General features: G+C 38.8%; 1 protein-coding gene and 1 long non-coding RNA gene across 4 annotated transcripts in view; both read right to left on the minus strand.

Annotated features, from left to right (window-relative positions):
• Nucleotides 1-22,954, minus strand: part of LOC123745417 (ubiquitin-conjugating enzyme E2 eff) — a 32,531-nt gene extending 9,577 nt beyond the window's left edge. The window contains exons 1-3 of one of the 3 annotated variants that reach the window (XM_045725971.2): nt 22,663-22,954; nt 19,512-19,581; nt 3,239-3,412 (exon numbers count right to left, since the gene is read on the minus strand). In XM_045725971.2, coding sequence (XP_045581927.1) covers nt 3,239-3,412; nt 19,512-19,538 — 201 coding nt within the window. In that variant the 5' untranslated portion in view covers nt 19,539-19,581; nt 22,663-22,954. Of the gene's footprint in view, nt 1-3,238; nt 3,413-19,511; nt 19,582-20,210; nt 20,313-22,662 lie in introns of those variants that run through there. The other 2 variants (XM_045725972.2, XM_069300853.1) reach the window with 2 other exon arrangements.
• LOC138350265 (uncharacterized) lies at nt 11,350-19,504 on the minus strand. Its single transcript, XR_011222041.1, has 2 exons — nt 13,530-19,504; nt 11,350-13,473 (listed from the first exon to the last, which is right to left on the minus strand). It is a non-coding gene; the product is annotated as an uncharacterized lncRNA (long non-coding RNA).
• Nucleotides 22,955-25,334: the final 2,380 nt, after the last annotated feature.

A 25,334-nucleotide genomic window follows, 5' to 3' on the forward strand; every position in this document is an offset into this window, starting at 1 on the left:
ATATAATGAATAACAGAAGTCCCAGCCTTGAGGCACTCCACTTACAACATTTTCCAACTCTAACTTAACCCCATTTATACCGTTTCCTCTAGTATAGCCCTGCCATAATCTAACTTAATACAGCACCCCCAATACCATGATCCTATCTTTTTAATCAGTCATGTGGCACTAACAAAAGCTTTGCTAAAGTCAAGGTACACAACATTACAAAACGTACCACTATCAACTGCCTCAACTATGTTGGAATAAAATGATAGCAAATTTGTTAAATATGAACAGCCATTTGTAAAACCATGTTGTGAATCATTTATTAATTTATGTTTTTTAAGATGAAGACAAATGGCATTTGCAATTTTCGTTTAAGTAACTTAGCTACATTAGACGTTTAGCTAATCGGCAGATAGGAGATAGATCACTCAAGTCAAACTTTCTTGATAACTGGAACCACAGTAGCAACCTTCCACGACTCTTGGCACTGCTTGACTTTAATGATTTAATGACTACCATAAACTATGGTAGAGAATGGCTCTCAAAGCTCCTCTTTGCATTCTTTAAGCACCCTGGCAAACACTTCATCCGGCCCTGGGGATTTCTTTAACTTTAGTTTCACTATTTGTTTAATAACATCCTCTTTGGTAACTGCTAAACTAGTCAACCTGTTCTCTTTTCCACCCATAGAAAAGGCATAATGTTCAGCTGATTATTAAATACGCTACTCATATCTTCTGCGTTACCAGTTATTTGATCTGTCTCGGTTTTTAATGGACCTATCCTTTCCCTAATCTTTGTTTGTTATAACTGAAAAAACTTTAGGATTTGCCTTTGCTTACCCTGCTATGCGAACTTCATAGCTTCTTTTTGCCCCTCTCTTATTTCTTTTCTAACCAGTTGAACAAATTCTTGTTCTAAACTGACTTCCCCATTCTTAATCCTTTGTACCAAGCTCTCTTTCTCCCTACAAGGTTCTTCAGATCCTTTGTTATCCATTTTGGGTCATTATTATTCAATCTTAGGAGGCCAGCAAGAGACTACAAGATGACCTGGACAGACTGAAGAAATGGTTCAACAAATGGCTACTAAAGTTTAACTCACTCAAGTGTAAAGTGATGAAAATAGGTGTAGGGAGCAGGAGGCAAAACACAAGTTAACAGAAGAAATCCTTGAGAAAGACCTGGGAGGTTGATATCATGCCAGATCTGTCCCCTGAAGCCCACATCAAAAAAATAACATCAGCAGCATATGCAAGGGCTGGAAAATTTAAAAATTGCCTTCAGAAACTTGTGTAAAGTAGCATTCACAACCTTGTATACCTCACAGGTCAGACTAATACTGGAGTATAGTGTGGAATCCATATTAGTCAAGACAGAATGAAATTAGAAAAAGTTCAGGAGGTATGCAACCAGTCTAGTCCCCCAAGTTAAGCAGTATGAGCAACAAGTAAGGATTACTGGAACTAAACGTCACCACACTGGAAAAAAAAAAAGTTAGGGGGAGACATGCTCACTGCCTATAAAATTATCAGGAATTGACAGGGGCAGATAAAGAAACTACTTAGCATGGGTGGTACGTGAACAAGGTTGGATGGGGGGGACAGGTGAAAACTTAGTACCCAAATGAGCTACAGGGATGCCAGAAAGAACTTTCAGTGTCAGTAGTTAACAAATGGAATGCATTAGGATATTATGTGGTGGTGGCAGACTCCATATACAGTTTCAAATGTCGATATGATAGAGCCCAGTAGGTTCAGGAATCTGTACCAGCTGATAGGTGGGACCAAAGCTGAAGCTCAACCCCTGCAAGCACAACTAGACAATTACAAGTCCTTCAAAACACCAATAAAGCCAATGCAGTAAAACCTGTTAGTCACTAGTCCAAAAAATAAAGGCTGAATACATTTGGACATTGCGGCATATGAAAGTGGGATAAAAAAAAAAACTGCTAGTTGAGGAAGGTGACTTCAGCACTAGCTTCAAAAACCAAGTGTCTTCATTTTAAAGATACAAATGGGAACAATTATAGTGTTTCAAAATGACTACTGCAATTATTTTTTGAAGGGTACCCTTAAAGCACGGCTGTGTTGGAGTGGGAATTTTGTCCTATACCCCAAGTAGATTAGACATGAAAGTGCACTTGTGAAAAATATCGTATAGAAGCAAATATTTAAACTTTTACAGAAAAATTTACTGATGTTAATGCAAAACCACTTTAAATCTGAAGCAAACCGTTTGACGCCATAATAAAACAACTCACACAAACCTAAAATATTCATTCGTCCTATTTTTTCTTGTATGAAGGCTTGTTTTGTGCTTCAGGGGGTCGAAGCACAAAACCCTTCACAAGGAGAGTAAAGCTAATAAGCTTTAATCATCCCCAGAACTGGTCATTTCCTACTACTAACAGTAGCACACTAACAAGCACAATATAAACGCTTCATCCTTACCCAGATCTTCAAGTGTCTACCACAGACATTGGCAGTCACCCAACATGCACAGAAATAGGTAACTGTCACCCCTGATGTCTCTGTGAGGTAGATCAAACTCACTCCCCGAGTTGTACCGTTATTCACATTTCACACTTAAAACATCACTTAAAACAATTTAACTTCGATCTTCAAATGAAAGAATTTATTAATAATTTTTTAAAATATAATTACACTAGCCACTTTAAACAAATTGGACAATTATATATACCCTTTCATATCACTGCCAAATATTAGTGTCCTCTGAGGACAAATAATTAATCCACAAGTATTCAAAATTTGACCTTGACTATGTCTTTAAGATGGTGAAATACAATCAATTCTTTAATACTATTACAGATTCGTTATTACCCTGTACATACTTTAACATTTATTCCTTAATAATATCTGTTCTTAGCTACCACTGACCATACACTACAACCCTTAAATTTCAGAATGGCAGCTTCTACTGCCCCCTCTACACATCCCTACACCACCACCACCACACTCCACTAGTACACACTACTTGCCAAAGTCTTCATACATTTTTATCTCGCTCTTCTCTTGCCATCCCATACCACTTGGCCATTTACTTCGCCTGTTTTTTACATGTTTAAGTTATGGCATTATTAATCCCAACATGCTTAATCTCTGTATAGCTCACCATATTCTTTAATAATCCACACAGTCATTAATACCCATTTTATACTTTCCAAGACAATTGTACCATATGAACAAAAATGCTATTTTAAGAACTACCAGAAGAGTAAAATTACTTACTTTTGGAGGTTTGAAAGGATAATCAGTGGGAAAATGAATGGTGAGGAAAAATACTCCTCCCTGGAATGGACTCTCTGGTGGGCCCATGATTGTGGCTTGCCAATGGAATAAATCATCACCTACAGGGCCTGCTGAGCATTGTGCTGGTGGATCCCGCCCCAGATCCTGCAGTTCCTGCAATGTTACAAATTCCAATTTGAGCTAAAAACCTCATACTTTATTACTACAGTACAGATATTCATATACATAGTGCAATAATCAAATTTACCACTTAAAAATATCCACACATGTAAAGCAGACTTATCACTAATTTAATAAATCAAAACAAATGTCAAATTAAGGCCACCAAATTTGCCATCACTATTAGACTAGTAATGAACATCAAAAAGTTATGAAGAAAATAACTATAGTACCATTCCAGACCAAAACAAACCTTATAGTAAACTACCACCATTACCACATGTTGTGGAGAGGCATCGGCCCAATGATGGGGGAGCTGTACCGTCTCCCACCAGTGGCCACACTTCATTACACTATTTGTAAAGGAATTGCTTTCAAGATAAAAATGTACATATTGCTCTTAGCACAGACTTCAGACTTCTTGCTATGATCCAAGTTACCATGGCAAATATTAAAATCATCAATGCCAAAAATTATATGATCCAAGTTCAATATTAACAGCCACAGGAAAATTGCTTCTTTACATATTACTGTATATAAATTTTGATACTTCCACGGCATCCCATTTACTGTTTCTGCAATCTATGGTGATTAATTCATAAAGAATCGCACGTCAGGATTTTTAAATTATATATACACCATCGGTTTGCAAATATTGGGCGAGTTAAATCTATTTCCCCCCCCCCAAGATTTCTTCCCCACCATTTCTATGTGCTGGTCAAACTCCAACTACACTTCTACTTCTTCTACATTGTAACCCATCTTAATTTTAGCTATTTTCACAACTGACATTGCCATTCTACACAAAACTTTGCCTCTAGTTCTTTAATTCCTATAAAAATGCAATTTTATTCTAGCAAATTCTCCAAACCAATTCTATACCCCTTTGCTGCAATTCAATATTTCTACGTCCACCTCTGATACCTACAACTATTCAAAGTTGCCTCTTGTTCTACCTCAGCTGAAATTTATTTTGAAAGCTTGCCACCACAGCTTATTGGACAGTTATGGAAGCATAGATGAACTAGACACTAAAAACACTTGGGCACTCCCAACCACCTACATTTAATTCTTAACATTTCTCCTTTTAGTGCATCTTAACAGTTTACCCACACTATGTTTGATGTGTGTTCCCCCCTTGTGTAAATATAAAGTTTAGCTTATTTCAATATTACTATCCTTCCCCTCATCTTCTCTACATATCTACACTCCACTTTCTCTCAAATGTTCTTGCCACCTCATTCCATCGAGCTCTTCCTCTCACTATCAGCTTGTGCCATACACCAGCTTAGTATTTCCTAACTACACACACCCTGTATACCGCACAAGCCCTTCGGATTAACCTATATATGGTCACTTGCTGCAAGGTTATCACCACCTAGTTATCACTGACCAGCAACTTTCAGTCCTCATGCACAGTAATATCCTGTTCACACATGTATTAATCCTCCTGCGTCATGCAAATATACTTCTTTCCAGTCAATGTAGACCTGGGTATAGTACATGCTATCCATTTTCTAAGGCTGCAGTCACTGTCATTTATTCATGCAACATCTCTCACATTCTATCACTAAAGATGCATGTATAGATATATGTAGTATATTACCACACTATATAGTAAGAATATAGCATCTCTCAAATGTTCTCAGTGAACTACAGCATTAAGTAAACATCTAAAACCACTAGATAAATTCTTAACCAAATTTCCCCAACTCAACTACAATGTTCAACAAGGTGCCATCACCAATTAATGCAGTTTCACTTGCACAAGGACAGTACTGACACAAAGGACTATATCAACACTTTAATTTAAATGTTTATCATTCTACATTATAAAAAGAAACAGGCTTTGACATTTAATCAAAACCTCCTTGTAATCTGTACAAGTAACTGGGGGTGGAAGGGAGGGGGGGGGGAGGTGTAATCTGCCAAAACTCAAAGCATAGTGCATAATTTTGCTCATTTCCTTAATGTGTGAATTAAGTTAACATACTGAACAAGCTACTGATATCTAATTTAAGATTAGAATAAATCTCAATGTTAATCTTATCTAATAGACATAATTGCATTTAATGGAATATGTCATAATTCACTGGTAAAGACAATTAGAAACTACAAATATTTAGTATAATTTTAAGAAAGGCCCAAAGCTCCAATACAGTAACTATTTTAAAGTAAACTACAAGATGTGCTACTGTAATGGCCATTGTCACTTTCAAGAAATTATAATTTTTGCTAAACATCTAAAGCAAAATTATAACATGGGAAATTAAAAAACAATTAAATAACCATAAATAAGTTATGGTTAAATAAAATAAATGATCCAATAACTAATAAATTCATGCATACCTTTCAAAGTATATTTACCTGAAAAATATTTTGCCCAGGTTTATTAATATATTTATATACTGTACTTATTTCATTAAAATCTCTACCAGTCTAAATACCCTCTATACAGTATTTATTTAGAACAATATTCCTTTTTCTCTAGGCTGATTCCACATCACTAAAGTGGGGAAACATGTTTATAAAGATGTTACAACTCTGAAAATGAAAATATTTCTAGTGATGTACTGTACTTTCAAGCAATCACGCTAAAATATATGTATATATATTGTCATGTAATACTGAAATGGCTTTGCATGTTTAATAGTTACAATTACAACTAAATCACTTAACATGAAATCCAAGGAGTAGAAACACTTGTTTTACATTAGTTAATTATTGGCTGTGTACAAATAAAGGCAACGTAGAAAATTGGAAGTCCTTTTGGCACATGCGACAAACCTCATGTGAAGTGCCTTACTGTGCCAATGCAGCTGGCATCCCTAACTGGTTAACTTGCACTTTCTATTAATAGCAAAATTTATCTGAAATACACGTGCTTCAAATTTGAGCACAATTACCCTATACCATGGTTAATTTTAAAGATTTTAAAATCAATAATTCACTGATAACCAAAGCTAAGCCAACTTTTGTACAGAGCTTAATGCATTTATATTTTTGGGGGAGGGAGGGGGGGGGGGAGGTAACAAAGATCTTAATCTAAATTAGCAGGTCATTTCCTCCTAAAAATGACCAAATTGAGATCAAATTTGCAGTTTCGTTCTTCAGTAACATTTTAAGCTTAACGACAAATAATCTGCCAACTAAGTACAGTACTGTACATCAATTTATTTATACCACCACTAGCTCTTAGAACAAGTGTGTACTCCTACTTGAGCAAACTCCTTGGGCCAAACTTACCATTCCATCCAGCAACAGCACAGGCACAACCATTCAACCTTAGTCATAAATGCAATATGGTTTAGAAAGAACATGTTCACAACATCAGAACCTTGTTGCAACATTATCAACATAATATAAAATACCCTAAGAAATGTATTCTTTTAAGCAAAGTTCTACTAGTGTTATGGGAGGTGAATGGCCAATGAGATATCCCTGTACTGAAGCATGTGCATACAATATTTATATACTGTACAGCTGGGAAAATTGTACCCAGTTAAGTATCACTTGTTTCCCCAATTTCCTGTGTTCTGCCAACACACATTTCACTGGGTTATTATTTCTAAAAGGTTACCTTTATTAGTCAATGACCCATTTCAGGACTCCCCCCACCCTACTATAATATTGTATGTCATCAATTGCCATTCAAAAAGTGAAGATTTTTGTTGCCTCACTTCCAGTGTATAAACTCCCCCCCCTCTCTTTTGCAGTGATTATGGGGGGTACCTTTCTTGGGGGGCTATTTGTGCACCTCAGGCTTTAGTACACACTGGCAGAGTAAATGATCATCAATTTATCCCTCGACAAATATTCAATAATTTCAAACCTGCCTGGATGTTGCAGACCACTGAACATTATGGTCTTTAGCTGCTGCATTTTGAACTCTTGCTATTTGTACCCAACTTAACACTGAATTTTCATTTAAAATGGCAAGATGAAATTAGTACATAATCTTGAAAAGCTTTATTATATGGCAGTGGATATGAATTAACACAAAACCACCAAGACCTGTGCTACAACCCACAATTGCCTGCCTTGTGATTTCAGGGCTCAACATTCCCCGACCAAGCCTCCTTTGCCTAGCCTAGAATTAGTAGACAGCTTTCACTACAACTACAGAAAAGTACTTTTTATCACTGATCAATTTATTGTATCCCACAATTTAATTTGGGTTTTTCCAGCTACAGTACTGCATTTTCACATGTACCAAGAATCAAATGTCAATAACTATACTGCAGCCAATATACAAAAACACTAATGTGACTTTCATATTCACTATAATCACACAAGTTACATATTAAGCCAAAAAACTACAGTAAATTCAACATGGCACATCCTAATTACCGAATCTTTTTGCATAAATTTAGACAAATTTGTTTACTACCAAAATTCAAACTGCATGTGTGTTGAAACCCATAAGTTAAAGATGTAAAGAGTCATCTTACACTGGTTACAACACCCAAATACCACACTGACCTAGACCTCTTTCCATTCTAATGCACATCTTATTATATTCTTGTATAATAACTCTGCACTTCATTATATACAGCACTATATCTGATCAGGAATAATATTCTGATATAATCTACCTCTTTGCAAAACAACTTTCCTAATTTTTTCAGCATCTTTGTTTATTTTGCTTGGAGCTATGACATTACTTTTGAAGTTACAGATTTCTAGCATTAATCTGTCAATTCTGTGAATACCTGTTACTATTTTGTATGTAGTGACCATATCCCCAATTTTTCTTGTATGTTCTCACTTTGGCATGTTTAAAACCTAGCTCTCCTCAGTTCAAGAAGCAATTTAGTTGAAAGTGTTTGAACCTTTTCTAATTTATTGATATGCTCCTTGAGCATATATATTGGGCACCATAACTGCCACATTCTAATTTTTGTCTTACAAGTGTTGTGAACAATTTTGTGATATTTCAACATCAATGTATTTAATACACACTTTTACGCGCGGAGCGCGAGCGCCACAGACTTCGACGTCATGCTCCCGGCAGTGCAGGCGAGCGTGCGGCGACACCGAAATGTGTAAACTCATTTCAGTTTTCTCACCTTAATTTTCGTGCTACATCGTTCGTTTTGGTATCAGTGTTCGCAATAGAATTCCCTACAGGTGTATATGTATATAATGTCCAAAAGCCCAGCGTGACTCCCTGCAGCAAAGCCCAAAGTTACCCGTGAACGAGCACCAATTGGTACACTGCAACCTAATGTGTATACTCGTTCAGTTTGATAACTTCAATTTTCGTGCTACGTCTTTCATTTTGGTATCAAATTGTTTGCAATATAAAGGTGCATATTTTAAAACTAGTCCCACATTATAGCACAAATAGAATTTTAGCAAATATTTTAATTTTTGGACACTCATCATAAAATCATGTGTCTTTCCAGTGTTCTGACACCAATTTTCGTGTTGCATCTTTCAATTTGGTATCAAATTGTGCGCAATCTAAAGACGCTCATTTTAAAACCACTCCCAGATTGATCGGATAAAATGCTAATTTTTAATAAATATTTTAAAATGTTGGACGCCACTCGCGTCCACGACTCTGACTCAAAGAGAAAAATTGAGGATGCCAGGGGTGTTCGAAGAGTGCGAAAGTGTTAATTAACACTTTTGCCCGGGCATGACGCAATGCTGCGTCATCTGTTTACTGTCGGTAATCACGGGCATGACGCAATGCTGCGTCGTCCACTAAAATAATCGCCAAAAATCAGGTTTTTATCCAATTTTTGGGGGGACTGTTTGGTAACTGTCAACAAGGCGAATGCAATCTGTGACTACAATACAAACATGAAAGGTGTTGATCACTTTGACCAAATGATCAAATATTATCACTTCATAAGGAAAACTCACAAATGGATGAAGAAAATGTCCTATTTTGTGCAAATGGCTATCTACAATGCTTATGTGATGTACAACTACTACACAAAAAATACTAAACTATAATACTAAATATACTAAAATACTAAATACTAAACATTTGTGGGCAGGAATTGGGAGTGTAGCTGGAAAGCGTCTGGGCGCTCACTCGCGGTTAGTGCGTGGCCCGTCTTCAACTCGTCGGCGGGTGGAGCGTGACCAGGTTTTTTTTATTTTATATGCTAATATTCCTCTAGAGAATTCTATTGCGAACCCATTGATACCAAAATGAAAGACCTAGGACGAAAATTGAGGTGACCAGAGTGAAAAGAGTGAACACATTTTATCGCTTTTGTGCGCTCCTGGGTAACTCGTTCACACTTTGTTTGCTGCGGGTAATTAGCCGGGCTTTTGGAGTTTATATGCATTTAGTGCTGTAGAGAATTCTATTGCGAACACAATGATACCAAATTTAATCTCGTATGACGAGAATTGAGGTGACAAAGTTGAAGAGTATACACTTTTCAGAATTAACGCACGCTCTTGTGAAACGCTGGGACCCAAATTGCATAGTTAAGGGGTGGCGCGCTGGGTACCCCAAAGTGTTTACAAAGATTTGCTACACGGTATTTACCTGTTAGGAAGCCATACTGTGTCCATTGCCATGTAATGGTAAAGGATACAGGTACAGTATATGGAATCAGGTATAGAATTCTTCTCATTTACTTTTAATTATTTTCCTATTATTTTGACTACCACTTGTCAATGATAAAAGGTCTATAATTTAGAGGGTATCCTCTGCTACTATTTTAGTATATTGGAAACTGTGCCTTTCACATAATGTATCTGCTAAAATTCCTATCAAATATAAACAAATTACACACAGTTTGTGAATATAAATATATACTGAGGACGGTACACATTACTGTACAGTCAAAATTTGCTATACTGTATACTATTTTTTTTTAATAATTAATTTTGTTTAGCATTTGAAGAGCCATTTGGCTGAAACTGACGTTTAGGAGTACACATCCCCACCAATAGCTTACGTAAGAAAATGTATTCAATTTATAATTGGCCCCAACTATGACAAACTTTGGGCAAATTATTTTTTTTTTTTGCTTAAAAGTAACTTTCAGCTTAATTTGTGAGCAATTCTTTTCAATCCAACATATTTACAACATTTCCAGTCCTATAGATGACTTTTTACAACTAGATATTGTATATTGAATATTTTTGAACATGAGAAATCAAAATTAGATGCCATGGCTTAGTGCAATAAATATAAAATGCTAAAATTTGAATTTAGGATTTTTTAAAACGTTGCCATTTTAAACTACCCCCCCCCCTCCCTCCTTTCCTATTTTATGAAGAACTTACCAGTTGCAGACCTTACCAATACTGTACCATTGTTAGTTTCATTGAAATTGAACAATAAACATTTTGTATTCCTTACTTGGCCTCTTAGCTTCCCATTGTTGGAGGAATGGAAGTACTGTAACCACGCGATTATCCAGGATTCGAACATCCGGAAAATGCCCTTATACGGCCAAAATCGTGACTGGACAAAGTTCTCAATATCCGGCCAAAATGGCCATGGGAGCCGGATAAAAGCTGGTTTAGCGGTATGAAAAATCCGAGCCGGTTATTGCTGTTGCCGATGTTACACTATCTGGACAGTCGGCCGGATAATCATTGAATTGTCCAGATATGAAAGCCATGGAGCGGGCCGTACCGTATTAATCCCATCTGGCCGTGGTTGGCTGGCTCGAGGCGCCATATGTGGCTGGCTCACCAGGGGGTGAGGTGGGCAAGTGGTGTTGGGAGGGTGGGAGGGGAGCGTTGGGAGGGACCACCTGGGTACAGGAATTACCACTAATTTTAGAATAATTCATCATAACCAAAAACAAATGAAATACTACTAATTATGTAATAACAAATATGTAAGTTTCCTAAACACAATGTACACAGGCTGAAGTTTCATACAAAAATATTGTGAGTTTTTTCCTCCTGGCGGCCTACGTAATGTGCTATAGCTGCCCCAAGTGGACCCATCCAACACTGGTCAACCCATGTGCTCCCATGCCTCTTGTTATACCACAGTGCCGCACCATTAGTGAAATATTTTTTTAAATAACTTTTATTTTCATAGTAACTTTGAACATTTTTGGCCAAGACTATGTCTGGTAGCAGCATCAATCGTTCTGGAGGTGGTAAGAGGAAGAAGGTTGTCCTAATAATTAAAGACAAGTTACGTGCTATACACCTCAACCAGTGAGGCGTCACAGGCAAGCCAAGCACCTTCAACCAGTGAGGCTTCAGCAGCTGGCAGTCAAAACTAACTTTGCTTAATGAACTGCACAGTAATTTTAAGTGTTAATTTTAGTGTTGTGTTAGTATAGGTTATGTAAATTGTTAAGAATTCTTAACTTCAAGATGTGTGGCATCAATCAAGAAGACGAACACCAACAAGATAAGTTGAGGTTTCTAGTTGAATATTTAATAAATATATGTGGCAAGGCAATTCAAATTGTTGTTTGTAGTATAGAAAAATAGTTGGAAATGGTCACTTGGACTTTTGGACTTTTTTTGCTTCAAAGGCTGTTTTTTTTTTTTTTTTTTTTTTTAATATATAGAGGCCCTTACATTCTTTTAAAGCTACTAGCATGCATAGCATTTTGGGCAGGTCCTTTATCCTAATTTTCCCCAGAATATGAACCGCCAAATCGTTTAACAATCAGGTACCCATTCACTGCTGGGTGGGTGAACACAGGCTGAAGTTATGGATTGGCACCCAGTCAATCCTCCCCAGCCAGGATACAAACCAAGGTCAAAGCACTCGCGACTCACCGGGCAAGTGCTTTACCAGTGCACCACAGGGACTAATATTCACTGTATTCCGCAGTGAAGACATGACAATTTAGCACATTGCTCATTTCCTCCCAAATTATTAGTTTAGGTATTCAAGGTGGAGGTAGTCAAGAGCCACTGACATGTTCTTGCAGGTGCCGGACCAACCAGGCTGTAGTGGATATGTGGGCTGCTCCAAGCAGCCGCCTCTTTGACCAAGTTATCAAGTGACGACCTGGCTCCTGAGCATGGCCTCAGGCAGGGCTCGGAGATTAGAAGAACTGAAACACTCCAGGAACCCAGTAAGAGAGTGTACAAGCGAGGAAGTGCAAGTGACATGATGCTGTGCCACACTACACACCTCACAGCGCACTGCTGTTATGGCACTGCCAGGCACATGGGTCAGTGCCATTGATGGCTGTGAAAGAGGAAGTAGTAGCTAGCACTGCCATCAATAAAGTTCCTAATATTTGTTTCGTACATCCAAGCAGCCAATTATTACTGCATAAAATACAAATAAATGGTGCCATCATAAGAGGTGTCAATACATGATACAACAGCGCCAATAAAGCCAATGTGTTGAAATAAATGCTGAAAATTGTTTTATAATTAATAATTATGTATACATGTATTTATCTATAGGTAAATGTGGAATTCACATTTTTTGTTTCTAATTTTGTTTTTTTCCATTTCAATCCAAGAGGTATTGACCTAGAACTCACATTAGAGTACATATGCCTTGCAATATATATTTTAACCTACAAGAAAATTTACAAGTAGAACCAAAATTAATGTCAAGAACTTAAATTTCAATTATTTTTGTAAAACATTTCCTACCATTTCCTACCATGGAAATAAGGGGTGAGGGGCCTACGAGGGGCCTCGTAGCCTGGTGGATAGCGCGCAGGACTCGTAATTCTGTGGCGCGGGTTCGATTCCCGCACGAGGCAGAAACAAATAAGCAAAGTTTCTTTCACCCTAAGTGCCCCTGTTACCTAGCAGTAAATAGGTACCTGGGAGTTAGTCAGCTGTCACGGGCTGCTTCCTGGGGGTGGAGGCCTGGTCGAGGACCGGGCCGCGGGGACACTAAAGCCCCGAATTCATCTCAAGATAACCATACCTACCTCCTACCAGAAGTTACTTTCATGCAAATTTTTGTGTTGTCCACCAAAGATACGAAGCTGCAATTTGTTTATCCAATATTAAGTGGGAAAAAGTAGTGCAAGGACTGCTTCCTGGGAGGTACAGAGCTTTTCACCGGGCATCGGCCATTTTGTCTGATTTTACTTTTCACATTCTGCGACAGAAAATTGAATACCCATCACCTTACTTTGCCTATTATTCCCCTATCTTATTTCATGGGAAATTGAATACCCATCACCTTACTTTGCCTATTATTCCCCTATCTTATTTCATGGGTTATCACTTCGTGGTCACATCAAATGATTTTGCTATGTACACATCTGCATTTTGTTTTTATTAATGCTTCCATGATTGCCAGTTGAGTAATTGCAAAAAGGCATGATCTTCCCATTAAATCCATGATGACCTGCATTATGAAATGAATTTTTCTCCTTGAAACTGGATACAATTCCTTATCACTTTCAAAAGCTATTTGAGAGTGACCAGTATAGTTTTTAACCAAATCATTACCATCACCTTTACATAGTGCAGCTATACCTGCCGATTTAAGTACTTCTGGTACCTCCCGATTCCATGCTTTTTCGCCATACTAAACAGTACTCATGCTACTGGTACTGTACTTTGGCATTTCTTTACAAATATTGAACTCCAGACCCAGGACCGACTGCATGGGCAAATTTCACTTGCCGTCTGCTGTGCTCGTTAATACACACTGTATTGTCAGTTTTGAATATTCATCAAGCTGTCTGGATCTTCACTTCACTTAGATTTTGCATATTTTTGCCACTAATAAAGGCCTAATACAGGTGGAAGTACATGGTTTTTATTTTACAAATGTGAAAAAATACTTTTATTTCTTTTCTCATAGCTTTCTGTTCCAATTGCATTTCCAGTCCATTGTCATTTCAGCTTCTATTTATTCAATCTCCCTGTTTAAATTTCAACTTGTTAATCTTTTGCAATGGTACATACTGTATTTCAAGCAGATTTTGTATACTTCAGTAATCAATTATTTTTTCCTTGTAGGGAAGTTTTCACTCATGTCTTTACCATTAGGTGTTTGCAAGTTCTGTTTAACCACTGCACTGCGCCAAATGACAAATGCTGTTCGCCCATTACTGTGCCAACCAGCAAAAGTATTTTTAATTTTTTCATACACAGTCGAAATGCGCTCGTGGTAGGTTGTGTACGAAATGGACTCTTGGGACCTCCAGTGAGAGGCAGCCATCTTGGAAAAAGTTCCCAGAATGTCCTAGGGCTGCTGGCTGGGTTAGTACTGAGTGAGCAACCATGGGTGGGGCACACGCCTCTGGCTCCCAAACACCCGTCCGACGCTGCGTTGAAAGATCGCTCCGTCGGTGAAATTCAGACCTTATTGCTTGAACATAAAGGTCATGATATTGACGAAGCTAGGTGCAATAAGGACCTAACACAAAGGTGGGATGCAAGTAATACAGCACCTATGACGACGATACAGGGAGCATATCCAGTTGTAGCTCTGAGCGCCATCCTTGCCTACCTATGCCATCTCCAATTTATACAAATGATATAGAGGAGTCGTTTTCTGGGTTCAGTGATGCATCCGATACAAGTAACATAGATGAACAGTGTTAACAGCTTCCATGGTGGTTTTTTTTAAAAGATATTTTCAACAATAGCTGAATCTCTTCCAGAATGGCCAAATCTCTTCCAGATTTAAAGACACTCTTCGAGAATGGCCGAATTTCTTCCAGATTGACTAACACTCTTCGAGAATGACAATCTCTTCTAGTCAGGGACCTTAGAAAGCAATCTTTTCCAGACTACCTTACAAATTGATTTTTTCCAATAATTTTTACAAGACTACCTTACGCTTTACAAGCGTGGCAACATACAAGTTCTAAAGCCAAGGGTGTACGCGAGTTATTTGCAAGCACACAGAACGAAGAAACAGGTAGCGAAAATCTATCTGTAACTGGTGCAACGAGAGCGAAATCACGCTGTGTACCATGGACTACTTTGATTATTACTCACTTCTGAAGTACTGAGTATGTAACACACTTACTGTGTAAATAGTGTGAGAAACTGTACATATTGTAATTCTAGTAAATTTTTTAACAAGTAATATTGCAACAAACATTTATTGTGGACACATTACTGACATATCACAGTTCCATGGAACACTACAAACATTCTATTGTATACATATTGTAAAGGACAAATATGCATCATATACAATAAAAAAATGCATTGGAAATACATCGAACAAATAATTGAAAACACATTTGTGGCAACTCGCAGTGCTTGAATGGCCCGCGCAACCGCCTCTGGGAGCTTCACGTACGGGCAACCAGCCCGTGATGACGTCACGGCGTACTTTGTTCACATCTCCACAGCCAAAGTAAATGGAATTTGGTATTCATTTTTACAGACATGTTCAGGGAAGGGCATTTATCATTATACAAAAAAAATTTTGGGAACACTATTTCATGCACACGGGGAATGTCACAAACTTGGCACATCGCAGTTGTCCAAGTAAATAGTATCAACATTGAACACAATGTTTGTGAAGTCCAGATTTAGAGCATTTTTGTTCTTAGTTGGCTATTGCCTGCTGGTCAAGTGAAAATTTGCCAATCTTAAGGAGTTCTCCAACATCTATTTAGTAGTTTCCAGGTTCATTTTATGTTATTTATCTTACACGGGGAAGATCGAAAGCCAAGATATCTGGTGCTGGGTTTGCTAGATTGAGACTTGTATATCTACTTTTGAATGGCACAAACAATTTTGCCTTATTTTTTTATTTGGATTTAGAACGTGGGCCAAGTCGCCCATTTTTCTCAGAACTCTTAAACTATTTAACATCTAGATTCCCATTACAGCTAGGGGCATAGGAGCAAATAGAGTGAATGAACACCGAGGTCAAGAATGAGTACAAAATATGGATGACTTCAAAATGAAAGTATGCTTAATTTATATATAAGCAACTTAAAATATATAGCTATGGATAATGCTACAGATGGATAGATGTACATGTAAAGTGGTTAATGGGTTACAGCAAATGCTCATCAATAATTGGTAATTTTTACAAATAGCCATCTAGGTAAGCCATATAATTACCAGCAGGTTGCTTTTCCATTGTATATAAAACTACAAGTATTAAACTATAGTATTCTAACTTAAAACTCAAACTAATGCCAATTGCAAAATCGCATTAAAATTAATTACAACAAATAATGATCCAAATTTTTACAGAATGTCTTTGGCTTTAAATAAAATAAAGTGCATAATACACATTTCCTAAAGAATGATTTTGTCCAGTTTTTGTTTAATCCCTAAACTGTTCAAAATGTCATCTTGTGACATTGATCTCAAGTTTTTAAAATTGTCAAACTCAAATGTTTTGTACATAATCTACTAGGCAAATGCTCCAACTTTGTCTAAATGATACCAGCATAACTTGAAAAACAAGAATAAAAAATAATTATAAAATTGAAAACTATTGAAAACTTCAAAATTTGAAATCAGCTGCAAATATAAAATATCACCAATTGTTCATTTGATGTTATGTTCTCAGAATATCATATGATCTTCATTTTCATATATTTAGAATGTAAGTATAGTGTACTGTAAAAAAAAAATTTGTAAATGGTCAATGGAATTTGAAATATGCACAAATTTAGACAACAAAAATGTATAACTCAAAAGGTTTAGAGTTTATGAAAAATCTTTTCTATAGGGATTGTAGAACACACAGCTGTGCACACTATGTAAAAATGGCGAGAATCGGTCAGACACTAGATATTTGGACACTGAAATCAAAATTCTAGTTATAGATTTAAAGTTGAAGTTATCAACAATGAATAAAGCAGTTTTAATTCATGAATTCACTTGTATGTTTAAATAAACATTGTTTGGTATTCGTACTCAAATGTGAGAGTTGTAGGTTAATACGTGTTGAACCGAAGAAAAAATCCACCCCTCCACAAAAAATATGGATAATTATAATGATTTAGGGGATATATTTAGGGTATAGTTTATACAAGTAAAAATACCTAATCTGGCCCCTAATAAAAACGACGTAAAGAAACGAGGAAAATTAGCTTGAAATCTGAAAAAAATCAGCAAAAATAAAATTCAGTCCTAAGTTCGAGTCGTGCCAGATTTATTTGTTGATCAATTTAATTCTGTCTTCACGTAGTTAGGGACGGGTATGCACTCCAGGACGTTAAGGTTACAACAAATTCAAATAATAAACATAGGAGGAAAAAACTAAAAACCTGGAAAAAATTCCCCTAAAAATTTTTGTTTGGACACTTTAAAGTAACTGATATCATTGGGCAATGTATTTATACGATATATAACAAAATACAACAAAACTTATTATTTGTGTTATGTATTACTCACCAATGCTATAAAGGCACCAGCTGGATATCCCCTTTGTAGACACTTCTTACTACTATTCTTTGTGTGTCGGACAGGTGCATGCATCTTTATTATTGCATTAACCATCAGTTCCAGTTAATAGGAGCTGTTCTTAACAAAACATTCTTTTTTAAATATTAGTCTAAAATCAATTTCTGAAAATATTTTGATGAAAGTTTCACGACGCTGAAGCCAATAAGTTGGAGATTTGTTTAACATTAAGTAATTTTTACATAATTCAATATTTTTCACTTCCCTGCCCCCTTATGCTGAACAGTTTAAGGGTTAAATGACAACCACCATTCAGACTGAATCCTTACAAGATTACCTACTACCTTCTGGACAACTTGAAGCCTCAAAGGCACAGGTTTAGGCAAAATCTTGGTAAATAAACATATCTGCCACAAACTTTAACATTGTATACTTTTCTCTCGAGTGCAAATCGTTTCCTACAAGGGCAAAGCTGCCCATTTTCAGGTACAACACATCTGCAGGTTCCAGAACAGGATTTTTATATTTGGTGGTATACTCATGCACAGGAAACTAAATAATTAAAGGTGTACCCTTAGTGAAGAGTCGACCTTGGGACCGCCCTTTGCCGCCACCCCCCCCCCCTTGAAGAAATTACCAATCACTACTTGCCAAACATATGGATCTGTAGCATTATGGATATCTTTATGGCCAATGGGCAATTTCAAAAAGAGCACCACATTTTACCTAGGACTTGTTTCTAAAATGCACATTACTCATAGTTTTAAACTATAATCAAAACTTTTAATCATAACTAATCAACACAGCTCTGGCTGGATTGAACAAAGTGCATAGCCATAAATTTATGGGTATACTGTACATTACTATATATTATAGTGCATAAACATTATACAGTAATTATAATTTGCATAGTTAATAGAATAAATACTGACATAGGTCAATACACCCAATGAATCTTACAATGCTACCAAGCTTCCTGAGCACTTCTGCCTTCAAGGTTCAGCTAAATCTGCTCTGAAGAAATAATTACTCCATAGTTTTCACCATTAAATATATTGAATATGCCTTTGAAACTTATTACAATAGTAAAGCTGTTTAACGAGCATGAATAACTCAGGCTCTGAAGACTGACTATCCAATGAGAAATATTTCTTTAAATGCCCAGTTAGTAAGATTTTGCCTTCATGCAGAAGTGTACAATGCTAATTACAGAAAAAAGTGCAAACTAAAGTACTGTATCAAACTATTTTAACAGAAGAGCAATTCAAGCAACAAATACAGTATTCAGCTGTGCAACAATTAGGATAGTTCTGTGGTACAGATGTGTGGAAAACAATGGTTTCAGACCCAGATTAAGCAATTCTCCCACTAAGGTAAAAGCAACACCTAAATAAATTGGAACCTACTTAAACATTCAATATACAACTCATTAAATAAGTGAATATTTAACACATCAATACTGCACAGTTGTATAAACACTTTCTGAATATTTTATTTAGTGCTACCCAAGTATATTTTGGCAAGACTAGGCCTACATTACTTAAAGTAAATTTTCTACAATACCATGAAATTTTAGCACCTAAACAGACATACCTGCCACTCAATGGGAGAAGGAAAGTGGATTTGTTTGTTGAATATTTAGCTGAAAGCTTATAGGCCTACCTATACTGGAGATCATTTTCATCTCTAGAATTACTCGAGTTACCCACCATAAAGTAGCAAATTTCCCGTTTCCAATATGTATTAGGTGGGGATTAGTAAGCCAAGTGTGGACTGAAAGATTAAGTGAGGGTTTACTTGATTCAAACCGACAATCCCATCTAACCTTTTTTAGAAGACGAGCAGCAGTCATGAAGACAACTAGTATCGGTCAAGTTCGGGCATCTATGATGTCACTGGGAGGATTCAAAACAAAGCTGCATCAGCACTTAATTTGCCAAGTCTTATTGCATCTAAATTGCAAAAAAATGTAATTTCCCTGTCATTATGAAAGATACTTTAAATTTACATGTCAATGATCTTATTCCTCCCATATGTTTGTAGTCTTAAATAGGATAAAAACAAAATCAAGTGATTACTAATACTAACACCTGGCATCAATACAGCACTGTTCGTCACAATGACAAATCCATATTGGATAGGCCTAACGAACCTAACGTCAAAATATAAAAGCATACTGTACTACAGTATCATGAAACATTTATAAAATTTGGCTAGCAATTTATATTGATTACTTCATGCTTACTGGTTGCCAATTAAATAGTTTTGATTAGAAAGGGATTCATGCATTGACAATTTTCTAAATTTAGAAGATAAACATTTTCAATTTAATTAATGCTACCTTAGCCAAGTTCCAATATTTCTAAAGATCAAGTTTTATTATTGTTCCAGGTATGAATAGGAGAAAAAGCTAGGTCTAAAACCAACACCCACCACTGCAGTACAATACTGCACCACAAACCACCAATATGTTGTGCACTAAGATCTTAGTGTGTGTCATGTTAATTAAAAACCTGGCACTTACAGTTGAGACAAAAAAAATGCAAAAGGTTATTTGCAGCTTTCTTCTCTGGCAGAGACTTCTTAGGGTACAGTACCAAGATGGTTTCATCTAAGTTCAGACCATGTGAAATATCAACAAAGACAAGCTTTAAATTAACTATGCAGAACACAGTCTCTTTGCATAGTATGTGCCTCAAAATTCACACAAGTCTTCCCATTATATTTCTCTTCACAGCTTTGTTGGATGACAAACAATCATGCTTTGGCCATCTGCCAAGTCAGAAAAGTCTAAAAGTTAGTCAATCATCCATTGGATTTTAGACACTTCTCTATCATAAGATGTCTATTGTTACCATTACTTGCAAATTCAATGCTTAATAATCAAAAGCCACATTCACACAAAAATTATCTTCACAACATTCACGTTGGCTGTAATTCAAGACCATGATTTCGTTGCACTGTACTGAACAGCTGGCAGTGTTCTCTAAGCAAGATTTTAAACCAGTAATTTAAATTTTATAATACAGAATGCATAAAATATCGAGCCAGTTTTAACAAACCTCTGCCAGACCAAATTAATGAAACCAAACGTGCAAACTGACCAACTTTATCCTCAGCGACTTATTGCTGGTAAATGTTTCTGCACCTGATCAACCAGGCTGTGATTTATACGTCAGGCTGCGAGCAGCCGCATCCAACAGCCCGGTTGACCAATCCAGCAACCAGGTGGCCCAGTCAAGGACCAGGCCACGGGGACGTTGAGCCCGAAATCATTGCAAGGTAACCTGCACCATTTTAAACCAGAATGTTAGATTCCTTAACCTTATCTTGCATTCAAACAGTGCTCCACTGCCATGTAGCCAAAATCTTTATAAGGTAAAACCTTGCACATACACTTAATTGCATACCATCATTCCTTTTAATAAATAATTTATTAATTGTTCAAGACGAGAGGTCATTTTCAGTATAGGGTTTGAACCAATGTCTACAAATTTACCCATTTTGTACTTAAAAATAGGTTACTGTAGATAGTTCATGGCACCAGGGAAGACGTCTTCTTTTAAGGCATTATGACTATGCTACCAATCCTTCAAAATTTACTAATCCATACAGCATCAAACAGTAGTCCAGTAATCCATGTGGATTTGCGAGTAATATAAGATTCCACTGTATTTAAAGCAAGAATATGAAAGTGAAAAAATCAAGAGCCTGCAACAACCTAACCTGGGCCTAACAGTGCAAGTATTGTATAATTAGGCCTAGACTGCTTATCACCCCCTACGACAGTTTTTATCTCCACTTTCAATAATACAGAAAAGTAGACTTACACTCCTGAAGGATCCCAACACCACCGCTCACTACCTGTACACACGCCAGGCAACACCCGACTACTACACACACCAGTTACAAAAAACACCTGCAGCTGTTGGGGGGGGGGGGACCTGACTGCAGCTGTTGGGGTGGGGGTGGGGGGGGAGACCTGACTGCAGCTGTTGGGGGGGGGGGGGGAGAGAAGACCTGACTGCAGCTGTTGGGGGGGGGGAGAGAAGACCTGACTGCAGCTGTTAGGGGGGGGAGACCTGACTGCAGCTGTTGGGGGGATGGCTTACTGCAGCTGTGGGGGGGGGGAGACCTGACTGCAGCTGTTGGGGGGAGGCCGTGCAGCTGGGGAAGGGGACGTGCAGCTGGGGGGGGCCGTGCAGCTGGGGGGGGGCGTGCAGCTGGAGGGGGGGCCGTGCAGCTGGAGGGGGGGGCCGTGCAGCTGGGGAGGGGACGAGCAGCTGGGGGAGGGGGCGCCCACCCCCATACACAACATACACGCCCCACGACCCCATTAGAGGAAGCAGTACACGCCAGTATAACAATGCAACACTTGAGGAAAAAACTGCCCGTTATCTTCAAGTGGAGCAGTTATCCCCCGGGCGTCCTGAGAGGGGTTACCTGAGGGTGTCCAGCCCCCCGCGGGGCAGGCAGACGGGTGCTGGTCATGTTATCACGGGTTACCATAGACGCCGTGGCCCAAGACGTCACCCCCTCCCCCCCCCCCCCTACCCCACAACCCTTACCCCGCCCCATCACCCCTCCTACACCCTCCACCTCATATATAATCCCTCCTGGGCACTATTGGCCGTGTGGGCGTGCGGGCGTGCAAATGGGGGTGCACGCCTGCGCCCCCTACCCACCCCCCCCCTACTCCCAAATAACCCCCTCCCTACACCCCACAACCCCTTCCTCAGCACCCCAACACCTCACAGCCAACTTACCCACCAACACCACCCCCTCCAAGGCCGCGCTGCCTCCAAACACGAGCAGAAAGTTCCAGAATGATGAAAGACACTCCACCACAAGACTTACGTTCAGCCGTCAATTTCCACTCCCAACTTTTCAGGGTGTCCACCACCCATATTATATCCTCCAGGACCCGCACACAGACATGCCGCTACTGCTGAACTGACTCGGCCGAGCACGCTTACCTTATTAATTCTTTTAAGTGCCATAACTCTGTGTAAATGTAAGCTTAGACCAGAGACCGTCACCCTCACACACACACTGCACCAGCCAAGATGGTGATGGCGGAACCTGCGCGGAGCAATACTCTTCCCTCGCACCACAACCCGACCAAGCCACACCTCCTCCCTCACCCAACCCCACCAAATATCTCACTATATTCTATTTAAGTACACAGCCCGGTTAGTGGGCTATTACGGTGTCGCATTTGGGTGCGCAATATGCCTCGCGAACTAGTTTTTGGTGGGTTCGCGGCCGCTCTCTCAGCTGACGATATCATTTCCTGTGAAAAATAACTGCAGGCTGGAGCAGTGAGTCATATATCACTATCACACCGGCCTATCACGCATTCACCGCTTGCTGGTATACTTGGCCAACTTGGGATAGGGTCACGTCACCCTATTATGGTGTGCATGACAGGAATATACTATGTCGGACTATAAGGTATAATTATGTCATCTTAAAGCGGGAAGTTTAAATGAATAGTGACGTATAATGACGTCATGACTTGCAGTGCTGGCGGCTGGTGTGTAAAGAGTAATATTTCCACATTATTACTGTCATATCCTGAGTATTGCCAGGCGCTGCTCGGCTCCTCCATGGGCTCCTCTACCACACAACCACAATGTAACCTAAATGGCTCAAATGTTGTCTAAAACAGTAAGTTTGTTTTAGAGTGAGTACACCTGTTCAGTCCAGGCACAGTGGTAACTATTTCTGTAAGGCAATCAAGACTATTAGTCTTATCTATTACACAACCATTCAAACTCCAACACATCTTTAGATCCAAGCTAATAAAATATAGGTTCTTTATCTAGTAAAAGCCTATTATGAACAAATATAAGGTGTTGATTTAATTAGTTTTGACGGGGACAGGAAGTCTGTATAGACTCTAACCTTATATCGAGGTTACCTCAAGGTAAAACTACTGACCTTCCCCAGGATGCAACCTTACCTTGTGAAGACCTTACGTTACTTCCGAGGATCAACGTCTCCGCGGCCCGGTCTCTGCCTCCTGGCATCTAACCAGGCTGTTAGATGCAGTTGCTCGTAACCTGACGTATGAACCACAACCTGTTGTCTAACTCCCGGGTACCTATTTACTGCTAAGTGAACAGAGGCATTACGGGAAAGGAAACGTACCTAACCATTTTTGCCCCGCGTGGGAGTCGAACCCGGGGTCTCTTATTATGGGTCGAGAATATAGCCAACTGTACTACGAGACCCTACTTTTAAAGAAAGGTATTTCAGAAAGTAAATTTTATTCCAAAATGGACACATGGTACTACGGTGTAATGTATAGTTTGGTAAGATGCTCCGCGTAACTGACATTCAATTGTAGACAAACAAATTGCTTCACTTGACAACAAAATATAATTGCCTTTTTATTTTAATAATTTAATTGGCGTTGTGGGGAACAGTAAGCTTGTACATGGAGGTCCTCCAAGAACTTGGTCAACACTGATCTTGTCTAGCAGGCATCCCACAACAGTTGCCTAAACAAGGAGGCTTTCAAGTCTATACACACTGCCTATATAAAACCATTACTTGAGTATGCAGCACTAGCATGGAACCCAACCTTGTGAAGCACACCAGTATATAGGAACTTGAGAAAGTTGCCCCTTTGAATGCGTTATATTTTACCTTGAATAAATATCCAGCAACTTGTTCAGTATTAGTGTCTATGAGATCACCAGTCCTGTCACGTGAGCTTGTTGTGGTGCCAGTACTGTGGCCCTCAACTGTTCCTGGTATGGCAGATGATCTACATCTGGCAGGATTTTTGTTGCTCTATGTTGAATTTTTCTCCAAATAGCTATGTCCTTTTGAAGATGAGGTCTCCATGCACGGCTACAGTAGTCCAGATGGGAGCGCACCAGAGAATCTTACAGTTGAAAATTCACTTTCTTTACCTTGAAATCAGAGGTTCTTTTGACTCTTCCTAAGGTCAGGTTAGGTTACTGCAACATCCACTTGTTGTGTAAGTTTGAATGACCGTTCGATCCTAACTCCAAGGTCCTTTTATTCATCCATTTGCTTAATTTTTGGAATAATAATAGACAATGCAAAATTATATAGCTTTTTGGGTCAATAATGTCATGGTATACTTGGAATATTCAGATCCTAAGAGGAGAGCGAATTAAACTTTCTTAATTGTATGAGAAGTACACTGTTGACCCACATTTATAACATATCTGTATTTAACTGAACCATTAGTGTACACCGCCATGGTTTACCTGTATTCATCGTGTGTTAGTTTCTCTTGCTGGCCGTATGTGATTGGAGTTGATGAGCTGGGAGTACCTCTCTGTACCTGCGGGCCATCGTGACTAGTGGCCTCGGCCAGGCTAGCTCCCTTCCTGGTGGCCACGGCCAGCCTAGCTCTCTCCCTGGTGGCCTCGGCCAGCCTAGCTCCCTCCCTGGTGGCCTCGGCCAGCCTAGCTCCCTCCCTAGTGGCCTCGGCCAGCCTAGCTCCCTCCCTGGTGGCCTCGGCCAGCCTAGCTCCCTCCCTGGTGGCCTCGGCCAGCCTAGCTCCCTCCCTAGTGGCCTCGGCCAGTCTCCCTCCCTCCCTAGTGGCCTTGGCCAGCCTAGCTCCATCCCTGGTGGCCACGGCCAGCCTAGCTCCCTCCCTGGTGGC

This window comes from Procambarus clarkii, chromosome 44 (genome assembly GCF_040958095.1).
Source record: "Procambarus clarkii isolate CNS0578487 chromosome 44, FALCON_Pclarkii_2.0, whole genome shotgun sequence".
Classification (NCBI taxonomy): Eukaryota; Metazoa; Arthropoda; class Malacostraca; order Decapoda; family Cambaridae; genus Procambarus; species Procambarus clarkii.